This window comes from Micropterus dolomieu, linkage group LG23 (genome assembly GCF_021292245.1).
Source record: "Micropterus dolomieu isolate WLL.071019.BEF.003 ecotype Adirondacks linkage group LG23, ASM2129224v1, whole genome shotgun sequence".
In the NCBI taxonomy this organism is placed as follows: Eukaryota; Metazoa; Chordata; class Actinopteri; order Centrarchiformes; family Centrarchidae; genus Micropterus; species Micropterus dolomieu.
Window position 1 is genome coordinate 26,104,689 of NC_060172.1, and position 17,675 is coordinate 26,122,363.

The 17,675-nt window shown below is 39.9% G+C and overlaps 1 protein-coding gene and 1 long non-coding RNA gene across 15 annotated transcripts in view; one reads left to right on the top strand and one right to left on the bottom strand.

Annotated features, from left to right (window-relative positions):
- msi2b (musashi RNA-binding protein 2b) overlaps positions 1–17,675 on the bottom strand; it is a 256,557-nt gene that overhangs the window by 64,960 nt on the left and 173,922 nt on the right. For all 14 annotated transcript variants that reach the window (XR_006823171.1, XM_046040319.1, XM_046040314.1 and 11 more), the window contains exon 8: positions 11,141–11,223. Coding sequence is in view for 13 of the 14 variants with exons in the window: in XM_046040319.1 (XP_045896275.1) it covers positions 11,141–11,223 (83 nt within the window). In the remaining variant the exon portion in view is untranslated. The remainder of the gene's footprint in view (positions 1–11,140; positions 11,224–17,675) is intronic.
- On the top strand, positions 9,113–10,716 carry LOC123963444. Its single transcript, XR_006823172.1, has 2 exons — positions 9,113–9,559; positions 10,278–10,716. It is a non-coding gene; the product is annotated as an uncharacterized LOC123963444 (long non-coding RNA).

Sequence of the window (17,675 nt, forward strand, 5' to 3'; positions counted from 1 at the left end):
CAGCAATGCTGGCTGCACTCATACGTCTATTTCCCAAAGACAATCTCTGGATATGACGCTGAGCATGTGCACTCAACTTCTTTGGTCGACCATGGCGAGGCCTGTTCTGAGTGGAACCTGTCCTGTTGTACTGCTATATGGTCTTGGTCTCTACCGTGCTGCAGCTCAGTTTCAGGGTATTGGCAATCTTCTTATAGCCTAGGCCATCTTTATGTAGAGCAACAATTCTTTTTTTCAGTTCCTCAGAGAGTTCTTTGCCATGAGGTGCAATGTTGAACTTCCAGTGACCAGTATGAGGAAGTGTGAGAGCAATAACAGCAAATTTAACACACCTGGGGCCATATTACAGAAAATTCCTAACCGACAGATCCTATCCTATAACTGCTTGGTAACCATGGTAATAAGGGTTAGGAACTGATTTAGGTAAAAGGCCATTACAGATTAACAGTTCCTAAGTCAATGTTCCTTTCCTAACTTAAGATAGGAAAAGTGTAAAGCATCCTTACTTCGTAAAATCTTAAATAAACTCTCCTAACTTTAGGATAACTGTTAAGCAGTTCTAACTTTACTTTTCCACCAGGTAGTGGTTGTTTAATCCACATGGCTGCTCTTTTATTGCTTTTACAAAATCAATAAAATGTCAACAGAAGGAACATAATTGATTCTACCGATGTGTTTGATGACAAATCACTCGTTATTAGAAAGGCTGTAGGTGTAACGCTAGATAATGTCTCATTATATAACATAATGTAAAGGCTTGATCTACTAAAGTATCCATATGAAGTCTTTGATAGAAGGAGATCGTTAAATTCAAGAAATACATAAAAACATGTTGACGTTAGCCAGCAGCCTTTGTAATAATAATTATTTTTTTTACCTTCATTATTAACTTTCCAGAGAAGAAGGGTTTCTGCCGGGAGTGAGGGAGCACAAGAGGAGCTACTACCGGTTTTCCTCTGCTCTTTGGACACAGCAATTGCTTTTCTCTTCGTATCACCTGTAAATGGACTTTTTAACAGCATCAACACTCTGCTGGCTGCCAGATGCCTATGTGACAGTGACTGTGTCCGCTATTGTAGCCCACTCTCTATCTTTAATCTTCCAAAATAAGCGTTACGTGAATTTGGATTTCTCGATGCAGGTTACCAACACCTCTGAGTCATCTGACTCCAAGTCCTATGATAGTTGTTGTTTCAGCTCCATTTCAGTCTGTGTTTCATTTAAAAAAAATACCAAAAAACAGCAATTAAAAGCCGTTTAGCTCGGCGAGATGCGAAAAGTGGCATAAATTGCTAGGTAACGGTCATAAAAGTTGATAACTGATGTTGGATTGAGCATTTAGGACTTCCTAACCTGGGATAAGATAAGATAGGATATCTAAAGTTAGTTAGGATTTGCTTCTGTAATACCAAATTAGGAAAAATCCTATCTTAGACTCTTCCTATCTAAACTTAAGACTTAAGATAGGAACTTTCTGTAATATGGCTACTGCTCCCCATTTACACCTGAGACCTTGTAACACTAACGAGTCACATGACACCGCAGAGGGAAAATGGCTAATTGGGCTCAATTTGAACATTTTCACTTAGGGGGGGTACTCACTTTTGTTGCCAGAGGTTTAGATATTAATGGCCTTGTTATGTATTATTTTGAGGGAATAGCAAATTTACACTGTTACACAAGCTGTACACTCACTACTTTACATTGTAGCAAAGAGTCATTTCTTCAGTGTTGTAACATGAAAAGATATAATGAAATAGTTAAAAAATGTGAGAGATGTACTCACTTTTGTGAGATACTGTATTAGTTATGCTCATATTTACCACAGTATATTATTTGCTTCTAACTGGAAGAATGGCAGGTTAAAAGGTTAGATTAAAAGGATTGTCAACAGGCTTCTTGATGTAATCAATCAATCATCAATTATTTGTTTATTTCACAGTACAATGTAAAAAATGATAAATGGGAAAGAACATTTAAAAGATGTAATATACAATCAATTAATCATCTTGCTGAAGAATGTGCAGCCCCTGGTTAAGCTTTTAAATTCAGGGAAAGACAAATAAACAATCAAATACATAGGTGATAAATTGCATATCACCTCCATCATCAGAGCTCAAATATTTCAGTGTCACTGCAGAATATTTTATGTTGTTCAGCTGTTGTATTGTTCTGGTTTTGAAATCAGAAATTGTTGTTTTTTTGAGGTAACTATTCTTTCAAAAGTATCTCTATCTAGCAATAACACACTTGATATTGAAATTATGAGGTGCACATAATGCACTCCGTGCATCTCCAAGCAATATACCACTGAATCATCTTCACAGTTTGAGGACAGCAGAGTTCCAAAGGAAAAACAGAGACTGGAGCACACTGATTGATTTGCAGCCTTTAAGTGTGCAAACACAACGTTTCAACACTACTGTGTCTTCAGCAACATGTACTTGCAAGACCTCACGAGCACCACTTGATCGGTGCAGAACAAAACAAACAATTGCCTTATATAATCTACAAACCCTATGATACAGAGCAGAGAAAAGCTCCAGTTATGACCTTTTCTTCATCTTTTATACATATTAACCTTGTAGGTATAACAGGAAGGTGTGGGCGGGATAAACTGGCAATGGCTGTCCTTCAGGGATGAGTGCTGTGGGTGTGGTGTGTGTGCAGAGGGGGAGGTGTACGGCTACTATTAGCTTCACTGGTGAATGGATTCCATCAGTAGACTGGCAGACTGAAGAAAGGAAACAGTGTGATTCATTTACTCCAGCTCCCACTCCCAGCTGAACCGTCAAAACACATAGACTGAATAGTTAGGAAATGTCAGGGCTCTGAATGCACAACATCAGGCATGGTGGTGTGGGATTATTTCAGGCAGGCTTGTAGGTAGGTAGTTTAAGATTTTTTTTCATTTAAAACATTTTAGATGTTTTACAAACTGTCATAGTTTTTTATACATGAAACTAAATAAAATATGGAGCAGGTCTAGTGACTTTGGAGTTCTCTGGACTACCTCTAACTTCTCTCACACTTAGCATCTACTTTTAGACCCAACATGCTTGGGGAATTATACTCAGAAATTTAGGAGTTGGAATGACATGCCCCTTTTAGGAGTTTTGCAACTCGGGCAGTTAGGAGCTACCTTCAGCCTTAGGATGTTTTGTGAATGGGGCCCCGGATCCTCTGTTCTCAATTACAGATCAACAATATTACATATTACTACAAATATTTCAAGCCTTCAGGCGAGTCAATATTTAATACTCAAAAGATAGATTTTGCTGGGAGTGTCACTTTACTCTGACCTTTGAGACCTCTGTGAATCTGTCAAAACAAAAGCTGTATGTTATATATTTTATATAAATGGTATTTACAGCAAACCTTCCATTCTGAACCATTCCATGTGAATTGTATGCAATAAAAATAAAAAAAGAGGATAACTGAGTAATGGTAAATCATAATGGTAAGGAGTTTTGGATAAAGCAAAATGATGCCTTTGATGGCCAGCAATCTCACAGGAACCATTGTGGCTGATGATATCCCTGCATGGTTATGTAAAAACTAAGGAATTTGAGGTCATTTTAAGGACCAGGTGCTTCCTGTGGTGTCAAAACAGTTTCCATGGCATGTTTCTATATTCCAAGATGATATTGTAGCCATACACACTGAGAGACACATTCAAAAGTAATGCCATGATCATCAGGTTGACGTCAAATTGCTTCCATCATTTCCTCAATCAGTAGATCTGAACATCATTGAGCTTTTATGGAACATCCTGGAGTGCATAGCGCGAAGTGGATTTCCACCTCCTTCATCCCTCAAAGCTTTCCTTCTTCAATCAAGGGTAAACATCCAATTACTTACAGTCCAGAACTTGCAAGGCAGCTCTCCATGAGGGACTGAAACTTCCGAAGGGTGGTCCTACTTCCTTATTAGGCACTTGATGTTCAAACACTGTTAAAGATTTCCACTCTTTAAAAAATATTTTCAAAGACATTTTGAACAACCCAGAGACTTAAGTTTCTCTCTGCAGAAACTCCTTTTAAAATAGCGATAGCTAGTTCAGTCTATGGCTATAAACAAGTATGTCCATAGGTGATTTACACAGTGTAAGACCTAGGTGAACACACACACACACACTTGACTTCATGGCCCCTAGTTTGAGGGCTGTAAATTTTAATGTTCATCGGCAGCGCAACTGATTGGTTTGCAGGTTTGACACACAACAGCAGAACTGGTACAGCTGGCACTCACTAACTCAGAAGATGGGTCTAATTAAAAGTAATTACGTTTGGTTAGCTGATCTCAGACAACCCACTGCTTATATTATAACTTACAGGCTAAAGGCTACTGATATAATGAACCTTTATCACAGCTTACTGTAACGTTGGCAGACTGATCATATTATGTTCAATTAAATATGATGCTCCTTAAGAACATGATCTTCAAAAACATGCAAGTAAATTTCTCTTGTAAAAATCAAATTGGCTCTTTTACAGCATTAAGCTTGACCTATTTAAGGAATGCAATTTCCAAGTGCATTAAAGAGTAACTTCACCCAAGTTAATAGTTTATTAGTACCAGTTTTAAATTTGAAACCTGTTAATAATAATAATATTTTTGATCAACATTGTATTTAAAACATGATTTTGAATTATAATCATTTCAAGCTGTATACAATATTCCCATTCCTAAGTATCGTTAAAGTGTCTTTTGCATATGATAATAATAAACTGACTGAATTAAATTTTCTATTTAGTTCACATAATCATATTTTTATTGAACTAGTTAATTTCTGTAGTACTGAACAGCAGGTTCACGGTATTTTCTCATAAGGTACCAATATAATATAAGCTTGGGGTCTGTTTATGTTTAATTTGTATAACAGCCCAGTGGTCGGCAATAGGCGTTTTTTCCGGTCGCCGAGAGTTGAAAAATGTTCAACTTTGGGAAAAACGCTGCGCTCGTCACGGTCACTTTTTACCCAGCAGTCCAATCACAGTGCAGGGGGGGCGGGACAAATACACACCGTAGCAACGGTTACTATCCTGGAACCGGGCTTCGTCCTCTTGGACCAAATGGTGGTACTCGCTGAGATGTTTCCTCGCCCACAAAATCATAAACCCACATACGACCAGTCCGTCCTCGCTCTCTATCTGCTTCAGCCTTCTCTTCATACAGAGCAAGAGCCAGAGCAAGTACTCTACTCTGTGTTGACATTTTTACATCCAGTAAAGTCAGGTAGAACTACTTGAAACCACTGACATCATTGAAACACGTCCCCACAGAAATCTTGTGCAAAAAAAGCAAAGCCGGAGGGTTTTTTGGCTGTTGATGTTGTAATAATCCATGAGCATTACAAACAACATTTGTAAGAGGCACGCCTCCTATAAAAATCTGATGATGAATTAAAAAAACATAACAAAAAAACATTGGCAGTTTGGGTTGCTAACTAGCATCCACACAAATGTTACTAAAATACATCCCTGACAGACATACATCATCTGATGTGCCTGTGATTAGTTATTCATTTCATAGTGTCAGTGTTTCTCATATCTGAGTTACACAATTCAACCTTTCTGTATACTAGTTGCTGACACTTCAGTATTTATGGTATAGTACTTGAGGAGTTGTGAGAGTTAAACTCAACTTATCCAACTTATCTGCCAACTGCAATATGTTTCTGTTCTCAAAGTAGATCCCTAAGAGTCTAAGCAGGCAGCTATACAATAGTTCCACCTGAAACTGTATGAATGTGAAACATTATACAAAGTGAGTTTAAAAGATCATGACATTTTTTTAAATTAAAAACAAAAAATAACATATTCATTGTGTATCCATAATAATGTAAGTACATGATGCTATTTTTCTTTCAGTGTTCTACTTATATCAATGCAATGTACATCTATATATATAAAGGCTGGTGTACAAATGCCGACCTGTATCAGTCTCTTCCTCAGTGACAGGGAGAGTGAGAGCTTATTCTCCTCAGCGCAGTAATTGGTTGGTCATGTCAGGAAGACAGTGAGAAATTGACGACTAACAGAAAATTCCTCCCTCCTGTTGTGACCATTCGCTACTGTTCAATATTAAAAATGACACATTAAAGAACATTACCTTGAAGCACTTGACTAAAACCAATGTGAGTCCATTTTAATGGCACACTGTTCGCTCATCAGAGCCAATACTTGATAGGTATTATTATGAATTAGCTGCGCGTGCATAACGGTAGGGTGGGGAGCGATAGAAGGGCTCCTGTCATAGAAAATGGAATTCACAACCTTTCCTTAGCTGTATTAAGGTGCTGTATTACTACAATATGATAAAGAAATTCATATATGTAGAAACCAGAGGGTGTGATAAACTGATAAAAATATCTGAAAACTGTCAAGCCGTCTTCTGCTTATTGATTTTTACCCAAAAATATTTACTGGTTTAAATACAAGGGTAGTTACAGCTACTGTATAGCTAAAGGATGTTTCTACAATAATGCAGAGCTTTGCCCGGGATAATCCATACTTTTATCACATCCTCCATTTGCTAAAGCAGGGCAGTCTCCAGAGGTGAGTGTAGAAGTCAGTGCAGCTGGTGGGGCAGGTTGAGAGCGTCTTGCTAAGCAGCACCCTATTTTTAATTATATATGAGGCAAAACTCATAGTGACAGAGAGGAAGGGCTGCTGAGAGTGAGGCCTCATGGCACATGAACACAGGGTGATTGACCAAGTCACTAAAAGGTCCAGTCACTCACATCTGAGTGGGCATTGACCCACTACACTGCCAGAGCCCTTGAGAGATTGGGCAAGGAGAAGGTGGGGTGGCCTGTACATCCACAACCCTCCCAAGTGGGGTGGAATTTCTGTCTGCATCAATTATTCAAGAACCATCTTAGATAACACTTGCGGGGAGGATGGATGAGGTCTATTTCTGTATAGTACTTCATAAGGATGAAGACAGGGGGCATTTTTTATTTTCTGTGCTGGTGCTTCAGACACCGGATAACCAGTACTCTCCCTCTGTGCAACTAAGGTAAAACCTGAAGTGTCTTTGAAAAATACTCTATAACACACTCCATTATTCGTATCTCTTTGCCGACATTCCAAGATGTCAGCACTTTGTAGAAAATCTGAGGGACACACTTATTTCCTGCATCCCAGGAAAATGTATGTACAGTAGGTGTTGCCAAGTGGGACGCTTACAAAGGCGACAAAAGCCTCAGAAAACTGGCCTTTGCTCTGTCCTTTCACACTGTACCCCCTCAATAATCCTCGTCTTTTGTGTAAAAGTTTTTGGGACTCCCAGATGGGTCAGAGTTTAGTCTGTTTTTGCACTCATCTAGCAGTTGATGCATTTTCCAGCCACACCCTGTGAACCACAACATGTCAAAATGCACAACAGTGTATCACAACCCAGTTGCGTGTGGTCACAAGTACAAGAGACTTGAAGCTTCCAGCCAAAAGGGCTCACTCCTTATTTTACACTATAGCCCTACAGAAGCAAGCGTTTACTAAATATTGATAACAATAATAGGAACTGTCTTGATTCTGACACATCAGCAAGTCAGATGTAAACATTGACTGTTAGATGATACATCAGAGACAGCTTTGATGTTGCTGGCAAGAGACAAGAGCAGGGGATGAAAAAACAAAAATAACCTATAATTTATTCTCTCTTTCTATAAAATCTCTCTGACAAAAAGTTGCAGTTGCAATGCATGAATGGAAGGTACAATGCAACCTATACATGCAAAGAGAATCAATGGAATGCAAGTGGTGTTATTTATGTTAAATATTGTCTTAAGGCAGAAACCCCCAACAAAGTGCTTATTTTTTTAAGTTCTTTAAAGCGGTGCTTTGCGATTCTAATCCAATACACTTTTTGTTAAATTCGGCAAATATTTCGTCATGGGTGGGTAGCTCTCCGTTTTTCGTGTGCTCTGAAAAGAAATCCGGTTTTCCTACATAGCCCCTGGGTCTGGAAATTGAGCACAAACACAGCTGCTCGGAACGAGCAGCAGGTGGCGCGCTCGAAGCAGTGGGAGAGAGAATGTTAACAAACAGTGGTACATTCAAACATGCTGGACTTTCTTACAGGACTTTAGCTGTGAAGATGGCTGAGAAAGCCACAGAGGGAAAGGTCTGAGGAATTGTGAGACAGGTTATATGACCAGGCAAGGGGAAGACCTGTGTTAACATCTGTGAGGGGTTTCAATGCTGGATAAATCTACGAGATTTGAAAGCAATGAAAACCGCTGAGGTTGCTCTGTTTCTGTTGGACAGATGACTAGGCTAATGTTAGCTTTGCTGTTCCACATAAACGGTATCTTCAGTATTACTGTCTTGTCTGTCTGTTGTCCTGTTTGTGATGATCCCAGCTGGTTAGCTTTGTTGGCTTTGCCGCAGCGGTCAGTGTGTGTGCGGTAGAAGAGGAATAGAGGGAGCGCGTGTGTGAACGGAGCCCCGGTGAACAGAGAGAAACGCGTCAGCTCCTTGTTCAGCAGTAAATGTCCAGAGGCCGGTGAATAAAGACTGCTGCTTCACCGGACTAAAGAGGAGCGCCCGTGTGTTGCTGCCAACTGAAGGAAGCTAGCCCTAAAGTTAGCACTGACTTCGGCCCTGGAGACAAACAGTCGCTCCTGTGTTTCCCAACTCTTATCAGTCACTGTATTTTTGTATCAACTGCTTCAAATAACTTGCTAGTTTTTTACTTTGTTGTATTTTAGATGCTGCATTTGTGAGCTTACATGTCGTTCGTTTGATGATGTTTGTTCACTAATTGTAACTATTGGAAGTTCCTCTCAATAATCCTACCGATAAATAAACTACACTCCGTGTCTTAGTTTTAGGCTTAGAAAAGTATTTTGCTTCAATACATATTTAAATATTGACAGGCTTGTTGTCGCATCTTCTACAGTGCTGCTAAAACATCAACAGCTAACATGTTCTCGGACAGCAGACACTGTGGCTTCTGCTATATTTCAGCAGAGTAGGACTGGTTACCATGGCAATTCGCGTTCATGAGTTTGTTTATCAACAAACTGTGCAGAATCGCATAGTATCCTTTTAATAGGAATGTATTTGACTGTACCTCTATGCAGCAGGGTAGACATAACCAAATTTAATTTTGCAGGTTTGGAAGCATGAATCCCAAGGAGAAGGAAATATACTTTTCATTAATGGAACAGCTTAACATTTTCTCACATGCTTATCAACATTACTTTATACATGCTCTGCATTATTGGAATACACTTCAAAAAAAGGATATAAAGTATATTTATTGGTGGACTAGAAATGCCAAAGATTCCCAGGGCTATTAAAGCTTGTGACAGCCAAAGGTTCCACCTGAGCAGATGATTTTAGCAATTGGACTAGCCACAGTGGACGTACTGTGTACACAACTCGCTGCTGACTATATATGTATAGATACCTAGAATGTTTTCATTTTTCAAATAAAACTAGTTAGAAGTATGTTGCGGGGGCATTGGGAAAGCATATATTATGTTTCTAATTTGATGCTTCTTGATACCAGGTATTTGCTGTTGGCTACAGCATTTTTCGTCAATACGGTAAGAATGAGTTAGCCTTTGTTGTAAGTGCTAGACCTGTCCAGCATAGTTACTCTCATCTAGTTTATGTTCTCTAATGAGGTTTGTGAGTTACACATGTTTTATTTGGCCATTTGTTGATTACTGACTGCACAATACTGAGAGACTGCAACATTTTGTTTTCACTTTATAATCTAGATAATTTGCTTTTTTCCCTGATTCAAACACCTTATTCAATTAATGTAAAGATTTTTTTTATAAATTCATAATGATTACTACACTGGCCAACTATTTATTAAGCAGAATTTGCATTCCTAAGTAGCACTACTGTTTACAATCCAATTATTATCTAATTAGAGCTTCTTACAAATAGGCTGAGTTGGACTTAAATTAGGATAATTTTTTGGCATGGTCAGAGTTGGAGTGGAAAACACAACAGTGTAGAAATGTACTCCAGAGATTTCCCATCAGAATTGATGGTAAACAAATGTCTTATTAACTATTTTTGTAACATAACAAACTGTGCAAAAATAGGCTGTAAATAGTTATTGAAATCAAGAATTGACAGCGTTGCCAGCAATTGTTATGCTTTGCGTGCATAAATAGACGCTGTTGATGTTGAAGTGTGATATTTGTGTGCTATGCCTACGTGTCAAAGGATCTGAGACATTTGATTGTGACAGAATATCTTCCATATGCAATCAGTTATTTCTGTCACTCTCTGTCTTTTTGGCTGCAGTCCTAAGCATCGACTGTGATGCAGTGCAGAGACACGGAGGAAGGATTGGGGTCATATGTGACCTGGGCTGGTCCCCGGTGAACATGGTTCTACTACGCTGGTCCTGTCAGTCAGAGAGCCAGTCAGTCAGCCAGTTTCAGGAAGAGGCTGGGTGAGAGTGACACACACTGAGAGTAGAAGCCCGACTGAACGGCAGTAAGACAAGTATTCCCTCCAGTCAACCACAATCCACAGAACCGCTCAAATGATGCAGGATCTCTCAAGAGGCCTGCAGGGCGGAACTGGGTGAGGGAGGACCTAATGTCACACTCGCTACACTGAAGTCGGTTCCTGTCAATTAGCATAAATGACATGATGACTTAGAAAACTGCTACCGAACTCTGCAGAGTGCCCTGAGATGACCATATTACTGGTGTAAATAAAACAAGCATCACTGGGACTCTGTGGAAGGTGTTAATCCCTGACTAATGAACTCTGCCTCTGCCAGTAGCTTCCCTGTTGCAGCCCTGGACATCCCTACCTGTGTGTGTGTGTGTGTGTGTGTGTGTGTGTGCGTGTGCGGTAGGGGATTCAAAAAGAGAGGGACAGGCTCCACACTCCCGTCCCTCAGCCTGACAGGCAGAACTCAGCCACACAATTTCACGGTTTGTGGGCAGTACACACCGCTGCTTTCCCATCCCTGAGACCCAGAGACCCACAGAGTGTGTGTATGTATGTGTGGTAGCCTGTGCATATGAACATGAACACACTCACAAACACACACACACACACACACACCCTTCGCTATTAATACTTGGGGAAAATAGAAATCAAATATTAATCCTTCAACACCCACCTGGAATTGAAAAAATGAGTGGACTTACCATTTTGTTATTGATTTCATGAAAATGAATTTCACAGACTTTCTCTACGATGTCTTCACTCTCAAAAGTTATGAAACCAAATCCTATGCAGAGAGAAACAGAGAAGGGGGGGGGGGGGAGAATGAGTTAGTGAAGAGCCTTAACAAAACTGTAGTAACTAAAAGAAAATGCACCACACGATGGAATATTTTTCAGGAGCCAGATCCAGAAACCATGCGAGTACATCTGTGGAGATTGGCTTGGGCACGGAAAAGAACAAGTGAACAAGACAGACATTGTCCTCTTTAAATCAGGAATATGATGAAATCTGCCACATTATTAAGGGCACTCGAGGACCTCTTTTACAAAGAGAAGATGGAAAAACAGCACAAAGCTCATTTAATGAGATTCAGGGAGCTAGGGCCCAGCATCTGAATTTGATTAAATGCATTTTGTGTTCTTTTTATTGAAATCTCACTGTATAACAAGCCCTCGTTTTATGTTAATGCAGGCCTTAGAATTGATGCGTGGTTGACAGTGGGGTTTTCATGCCATATTTATAGGATAAAAGCTTAACCCCTCTTTTAACACAAACACACATAGACAAGATGGTTTCAGACTTTTGAACACAAGTGGATTGCAATGCTTTCCTCTGTGTTTTGATGGTGATGCACAAAGCAATCTAGCATCTGTATAGCTGGGGTTGAAAGGAAAACTGATATTCTATTACTTTTGCAAAATCGGAAACCGCACAAAAGAGAAACAGTTAGTGAATAAAGCAGCAAGTGGGACTGAAAGGAGATGAGTTTCTTTTCAAAACGCCCGACAGTGAAATAAAATCACCTCAGATTGAGCTTAAACAGCTGTCACTACACCCCATCTGACTCGCACACACTCCACAGGCAGCACCAAGAATTTATTATTATGGAATGTCAGATGATACAGTAAAAACAGTCACCTTCTGAATGTGTTAAAAGGGACTGATACACTAATGGGAGACAACAGTTCAAATACTACTTATTGATTGAGCTGAACAATGGTGAATATTGTCCTATTCATACAAGTGTGACAAATCCACGTGTTTGGGCATCAGCTCACAGTCATCATCCACTTCACAGGACAAATCTCAAGGTCAGTGACTCAAGAAGAAGCTTTTTAGAGCCTAGTATCCTGCACATGTGCACATATTCGCATACTGCACTACAACCAGAAGAGATTTATCAACCATAAAGAGATTTTGCTGTACTGTTGGTACCAGGGCTGCAACTAACAATCATTCTAATTATCAGTTTATCTGCCGATTATTTTCTCTCAATTAATTGATACATTTTGTGGTCTATAAAGTCCCTTCACAGTTTCCCAGAGTCTAAGGTGATGTCATCAAATGTCTTGCTTTGTCCATATATTTGTCAAAAAATATATGGTTTACCATGATACAAAACCGAGAAAAGCAGAAAATATAACCAACCAACACCATTTGGTGTTTTTCAAAACTCATCTTTCAAAACAGTTCCCCATTTTATTTTCTGTCGATCAACAAATCAATTTATCCACTAATCGTTGCAACTCTAGTTTATACTAGTTATTCCTTTAATATCTCAGGTTGTATTCGGTCATTGCTGGCTATGTTGCAAATCAATAAGCAGGACTGCTTTATGGCAGTATTGGATTTTTGAATCAGCACGATTAAATACCTTTGTCAGGTATTTAATTCACTGGCTAAGCCAATTTCCATTTGGTTAGTTTATATATAAACAGTTTACCATTACTAATCTTATAATAAATTAATTTCATATATATCAACAACATACCATATATTTCATTCATATCATATATATGCACACTGTCAGGTAAATATTTAGCAGCTTAATTGTCTCACTATGCACACACCTGCAGAAGTGGCAAAATGAAGTGTACTGTAGTACATTAGTCTCCTAAGCAGCTTATTCTATTAATTCATCATATCATCCAGAAAGATCCGGAGTTTCTTTCTCAGGAGCTGCTGCTTACTAGTCAGCCTATCATAAACACTGGCATTTATAGTTCTGTTATAAAGTCTTTATCTCTCACTCGCATTTTTATTTTCTGCTCCTCCTCCAGCTCCTCCTCCATAAATAACAAAAGCCTCTTTTCTGCTCGTGACACAAGCTAGAAAATATCAAAACAGCTTTGTCAAAAGAATGGTTGGAAACCTAATGTGTGAGCTGATTAAACATGGACAACATCTAATCTGATGAGATCTTATGAGACAGAATATCAATTTCCACCGAGACATCTTAACACTGGGTTGCCTCGACACACATATGTGGGGGGGGGACTGGTGATGACGACAGGCACAATGGGGATGGGGGGGGGGCCAGCTGCACCCTCTTCTCCTGCTCATCCCACCTTCATGCCAGCGCAAGGAGCACTTTTGACAACCAACAAATCAACCGCCAGGAGTAATTTGTCACGGAGGAGTGTAGGTAGAGGGAGTGGAGCATGGGGGGGGGAAGACAGAAAAAGTGACAAGGAAAGAGGTTAACACGCATGGCCCCTGTCGCCACACTCCTTCCTGCTGCTACAGGCAGCTCCTCCATCAACTGACATTTTCCACTGCACCATTATATCCACTGGGGTCAGGGCCAAACCACACCACCCCATATACCACCAGCAGGGCCCTTCCACCCATGACTGGATCTGTTTAAATGAACAAAAATATAGTTTGCTGTAGTGTAAACCACTCCTAGAATGTGTCCTGTACACATACACACAAAAAACAACAACAAACATCCCAATTTTTATCTCTCCTTGGCTCAGCACACGCCTTCTTGGTCAGTCCCCTGTGGACTGTCTGAACCTCTGGCACCGCCATTGCAATGCAGTCCTTTGCTCTACTATCCTATTTTGCAGACCTTACAGACAATTACAGGCCACAAAATAGCACCAACAGAAGCATTCCTCTCTCCCATCCTCATTCTGCAGGGAGTCAGCAGAGCAAGATAGTACTCATGTATCCCGGCCTTTCTCTTTCAACTATCCACACATGGCAGGAGGCTGACCTCCACAAGACTATTAAAGACTGTCAGCACTGACAGACACAAGGAGAGAGGTGTCAACACGCTCACACTGAAGAACCTTCCCACAGCTTAAACAATACCCTGTAAATGGAAACACATGGATGTCTGATAGGAAGGCTGATAATAGGTGTTGTGTGGCTACTGGCTGAGGCCTCTTGGCTGCACTTGCTCACACTTATTAGCGAGAACTGGGCATAGCTTCATCTCATTGCTCCACAGAATCGGCAGGGAGCCTACTTTCACGGCCTTTTACCAGCTTCATCATACTCTGTCTTTATTTCACACCACGGCCTCTCCCAACCGGGGAAAAGGCTGATTCTGCCAGAGGCAGATAATGGAAGAACTTGCAAATTGAGGCGGTAAAGATGACTATGATGTGAAAAGTGGCATCGCAGCTTTAAATTAAGTGAATTTAAAATAAACAGGATGCTCTAACGTGCTACCCACCAGTGTTCATTTCGTTAACATTTTCATCAACAACCTTTTTTCCATGTCTAAGATGAGACACTGAATTTGCTAGCAAGGCTAGCCTGGCAGGAAGCCAAGGCTTTTCTCACAAAAGGAGTTTTCAGTTTGGGGTAGCAAATGAATGAAAGATTCTGGCTTCCAGAATAATGTTGGTTGGGTAAAAGCTAAAATTATTTCACTAGTTTCTAGGGATGAACCATTTAAAAAATATATATCTAATTGCAATTATTTTGACTGATATTGCAATTGTGATATGATTTGCAATATTGGAGGGGATGATGTTTTTCTTATTGTCATTAAAAACCATATTTAAATGATTGTGGTGTGATTCTGAAAGGATCTGTATCAAACAAAGATGCTTTCTTAAGTCTTTAGAACATGATGTGTATGCCAGGACATATCTGCTGCATGACAATATTTATTTAAAATGGTATTTTGACACACATATAGCCTTAAACAAATAGTGCACCTATTTTGCAGTGTGAAACCAAACCAAAACTAACCGAATGTATCAAAATGTATCAAAAAATAAACTTTAGTTCGGACCTTGCTGCGGACTTTCAGGTGTGAAAGTCTCCTAAAGTGTAATGTCTTGTTGTCGACTAAAGCCTGACTGAAACATCTTTAACTCTCATGGCTTAGTAGAAGTGGTTGGAGGAGCTGTATTATTATCAGTATTATCAGTGATACTTTTAGGTAAAGATCTGGTAAGACTGTGAGAGCATAAACATGAGACAGATTTAAGGGTGATATCAATTTAAAACTGCTATGGGTAGCTGCCATCCCCCAACTCTCTAATGACTGCAGCTAAATATACTACAATTAGTACATGAGAGCGAATGCAAAGCACATGTATTACCAGAGATATACTAAGCATATACCTGGTGCTCATTACACACACCTTTCTAGGTCAATGTTAAGCCTGAGCTGAATTAAAAGAAAAGACAGGGAGTCATAGCAAGGAAAAACTATACACACCCCTTAACTGACACCTGGACCTCAAGGTGCTTATGTGCGCACGCACGCACGCACGCACGCACGCACGCACGCACGCACGCACCAGATAAATATGTATGTCCAATGCTTTGACAATGCTCCTCTCATTAAATGCAGTTAAAACTACATTTAGTGAGAGGAGCCTGCTGCTGAGTCCAGTCCCATCAACACAGAGTGAGGAAGCGGTACCTGGAGTATGTGTCAGACGTGTCCTCTGGTACACAGCATGAAGGGAATGAAGCCCCCCTGATGGGCATTTAACATACACACATGTGTGCACACACACACACACACACACACACACACACATACTGTACATGTACTGCTAGGTCATAGGTGCAGCCCACCTGCAGTTCCAACTGCTCATCCTATACTTCCCTTACTGAAAATTATTAAGGTTATCCTGCCCTAATTATGCATGATCAAACCTTCCCCTGTCCAATCAGGAGAAAGTCTACAGGAGGCTCCTGCACTGCCTGTCTGTCTGTGTGCCCCAGCCTCCAAGCCCCATCTTTTTGTAATGCAACGAAGCAGACAGGGGCAGTCCTAACACCCACGGCACAGTTAGAGACCTTTGATCAGTATTTCCGTCTGCTATTACTAGAGATCCAGAGCCCCCAGGCATTAATCCTCTGTTTAATGCTACGAACTCTCTAACAGCACAGGGCACATACAGCAGAGAGAAGAGAACAGAAACAGAGAAGAGCAAATTTGAGAAAATACTGTAACTGGAAATGGTTAAATCTTCAAATGTGTTTCAATAAAAACTGCTTGAAAATACTGAACATTTTCTGGCGCATAAGGAAAGTATTTGTAAAACTTTGTGTAAACACTCTCCTGAAGAATCAGTATTAACACTTTAAAAGAATAAGGCAAAACAAAGTTTGAAAATAAATGAAATTTGCTTCAAATTCAGCTTTCAAATAATTGTGTAATACTCAACCCACTGAAGAAGTCTTAATAATTATATATAAAGAATTATATTAAAAGAAAAAAGATGCAGTCTCCTGCCTTAACACTTGAGACAGAAATAACAGAGCTGTCAGCTGAGGTCTGTAGTCCTGGGGTGTTGTGGTCCTTATCTACTGTATAAAAAGGGTGTTTATGTTGGTTTGGTACAAGCAGAGAGGCAAAGAGCCTTACGATGTTGTGAACAATCATATACAAATGCAAGCACAACAATTGTCAATTAGTTTGTGTTCCACACATACTCAATAAATCTACTACTCATATTGCCATATTTAGATCACATCACTGCAGACATTCATACAGGATCCACCAGTGCATATTCAAGGATCTCCCCTCTTAACTTCTGTAAATGCCCTTTTTCTTTGATAACAAGAATTGACAACGAATAAACAAAAATACCGGTTTTGTTTATTGTTCACAAGTCAAGCTGATAAAATCCTTAACAAATAAATGACTACTTCACTGCAAGCGAGTCCATGGGGGAAAGTGAAGAGGGATGATGTAAAATGACTCCCTATATAGCACAGTACAGTGAGCCATGAGCACTGTTTCAGACAAGACAACACTCAGCAGATAAGGCTTGGGATGTTTGTTGGTTTAAAATCACAACATAAATACATTCAGTTTTTTTTACTTTGCTTCCTATGGGTTGTGTTCAGGGATATGGTGGGATTTTGAGGTTCAGAACTGACCCTTCGCTAAGCCACGCCCCCCTTAGTTACCATTGCTAAGTCCCACAAACTGTGGGAGCTGTTAGACTTTTATCACGGCGCTGCCACTGTCTATTACTGCACTCCCCGGAGAAATTTTGACAAATTTGTTGGAAAATACAATCTCAGAAAGAAGCAGCAAGTTCTGCAGTTGCATTATACATTTGAAGGTTGTATTCAGGCTGTCAAACTGACTCAAACGGATGTGAAAAAAATGAAAGAGAAGCTAAAGTCTACCGATCACACAGTACAAGTGAACCACCGCATCCCCCGACGATTGAGACAAAAGACAACGATATTAAGGAACAACACTGTTCTGTAAAGCTGGGTAGGCCTCTATTCATTATTACAATG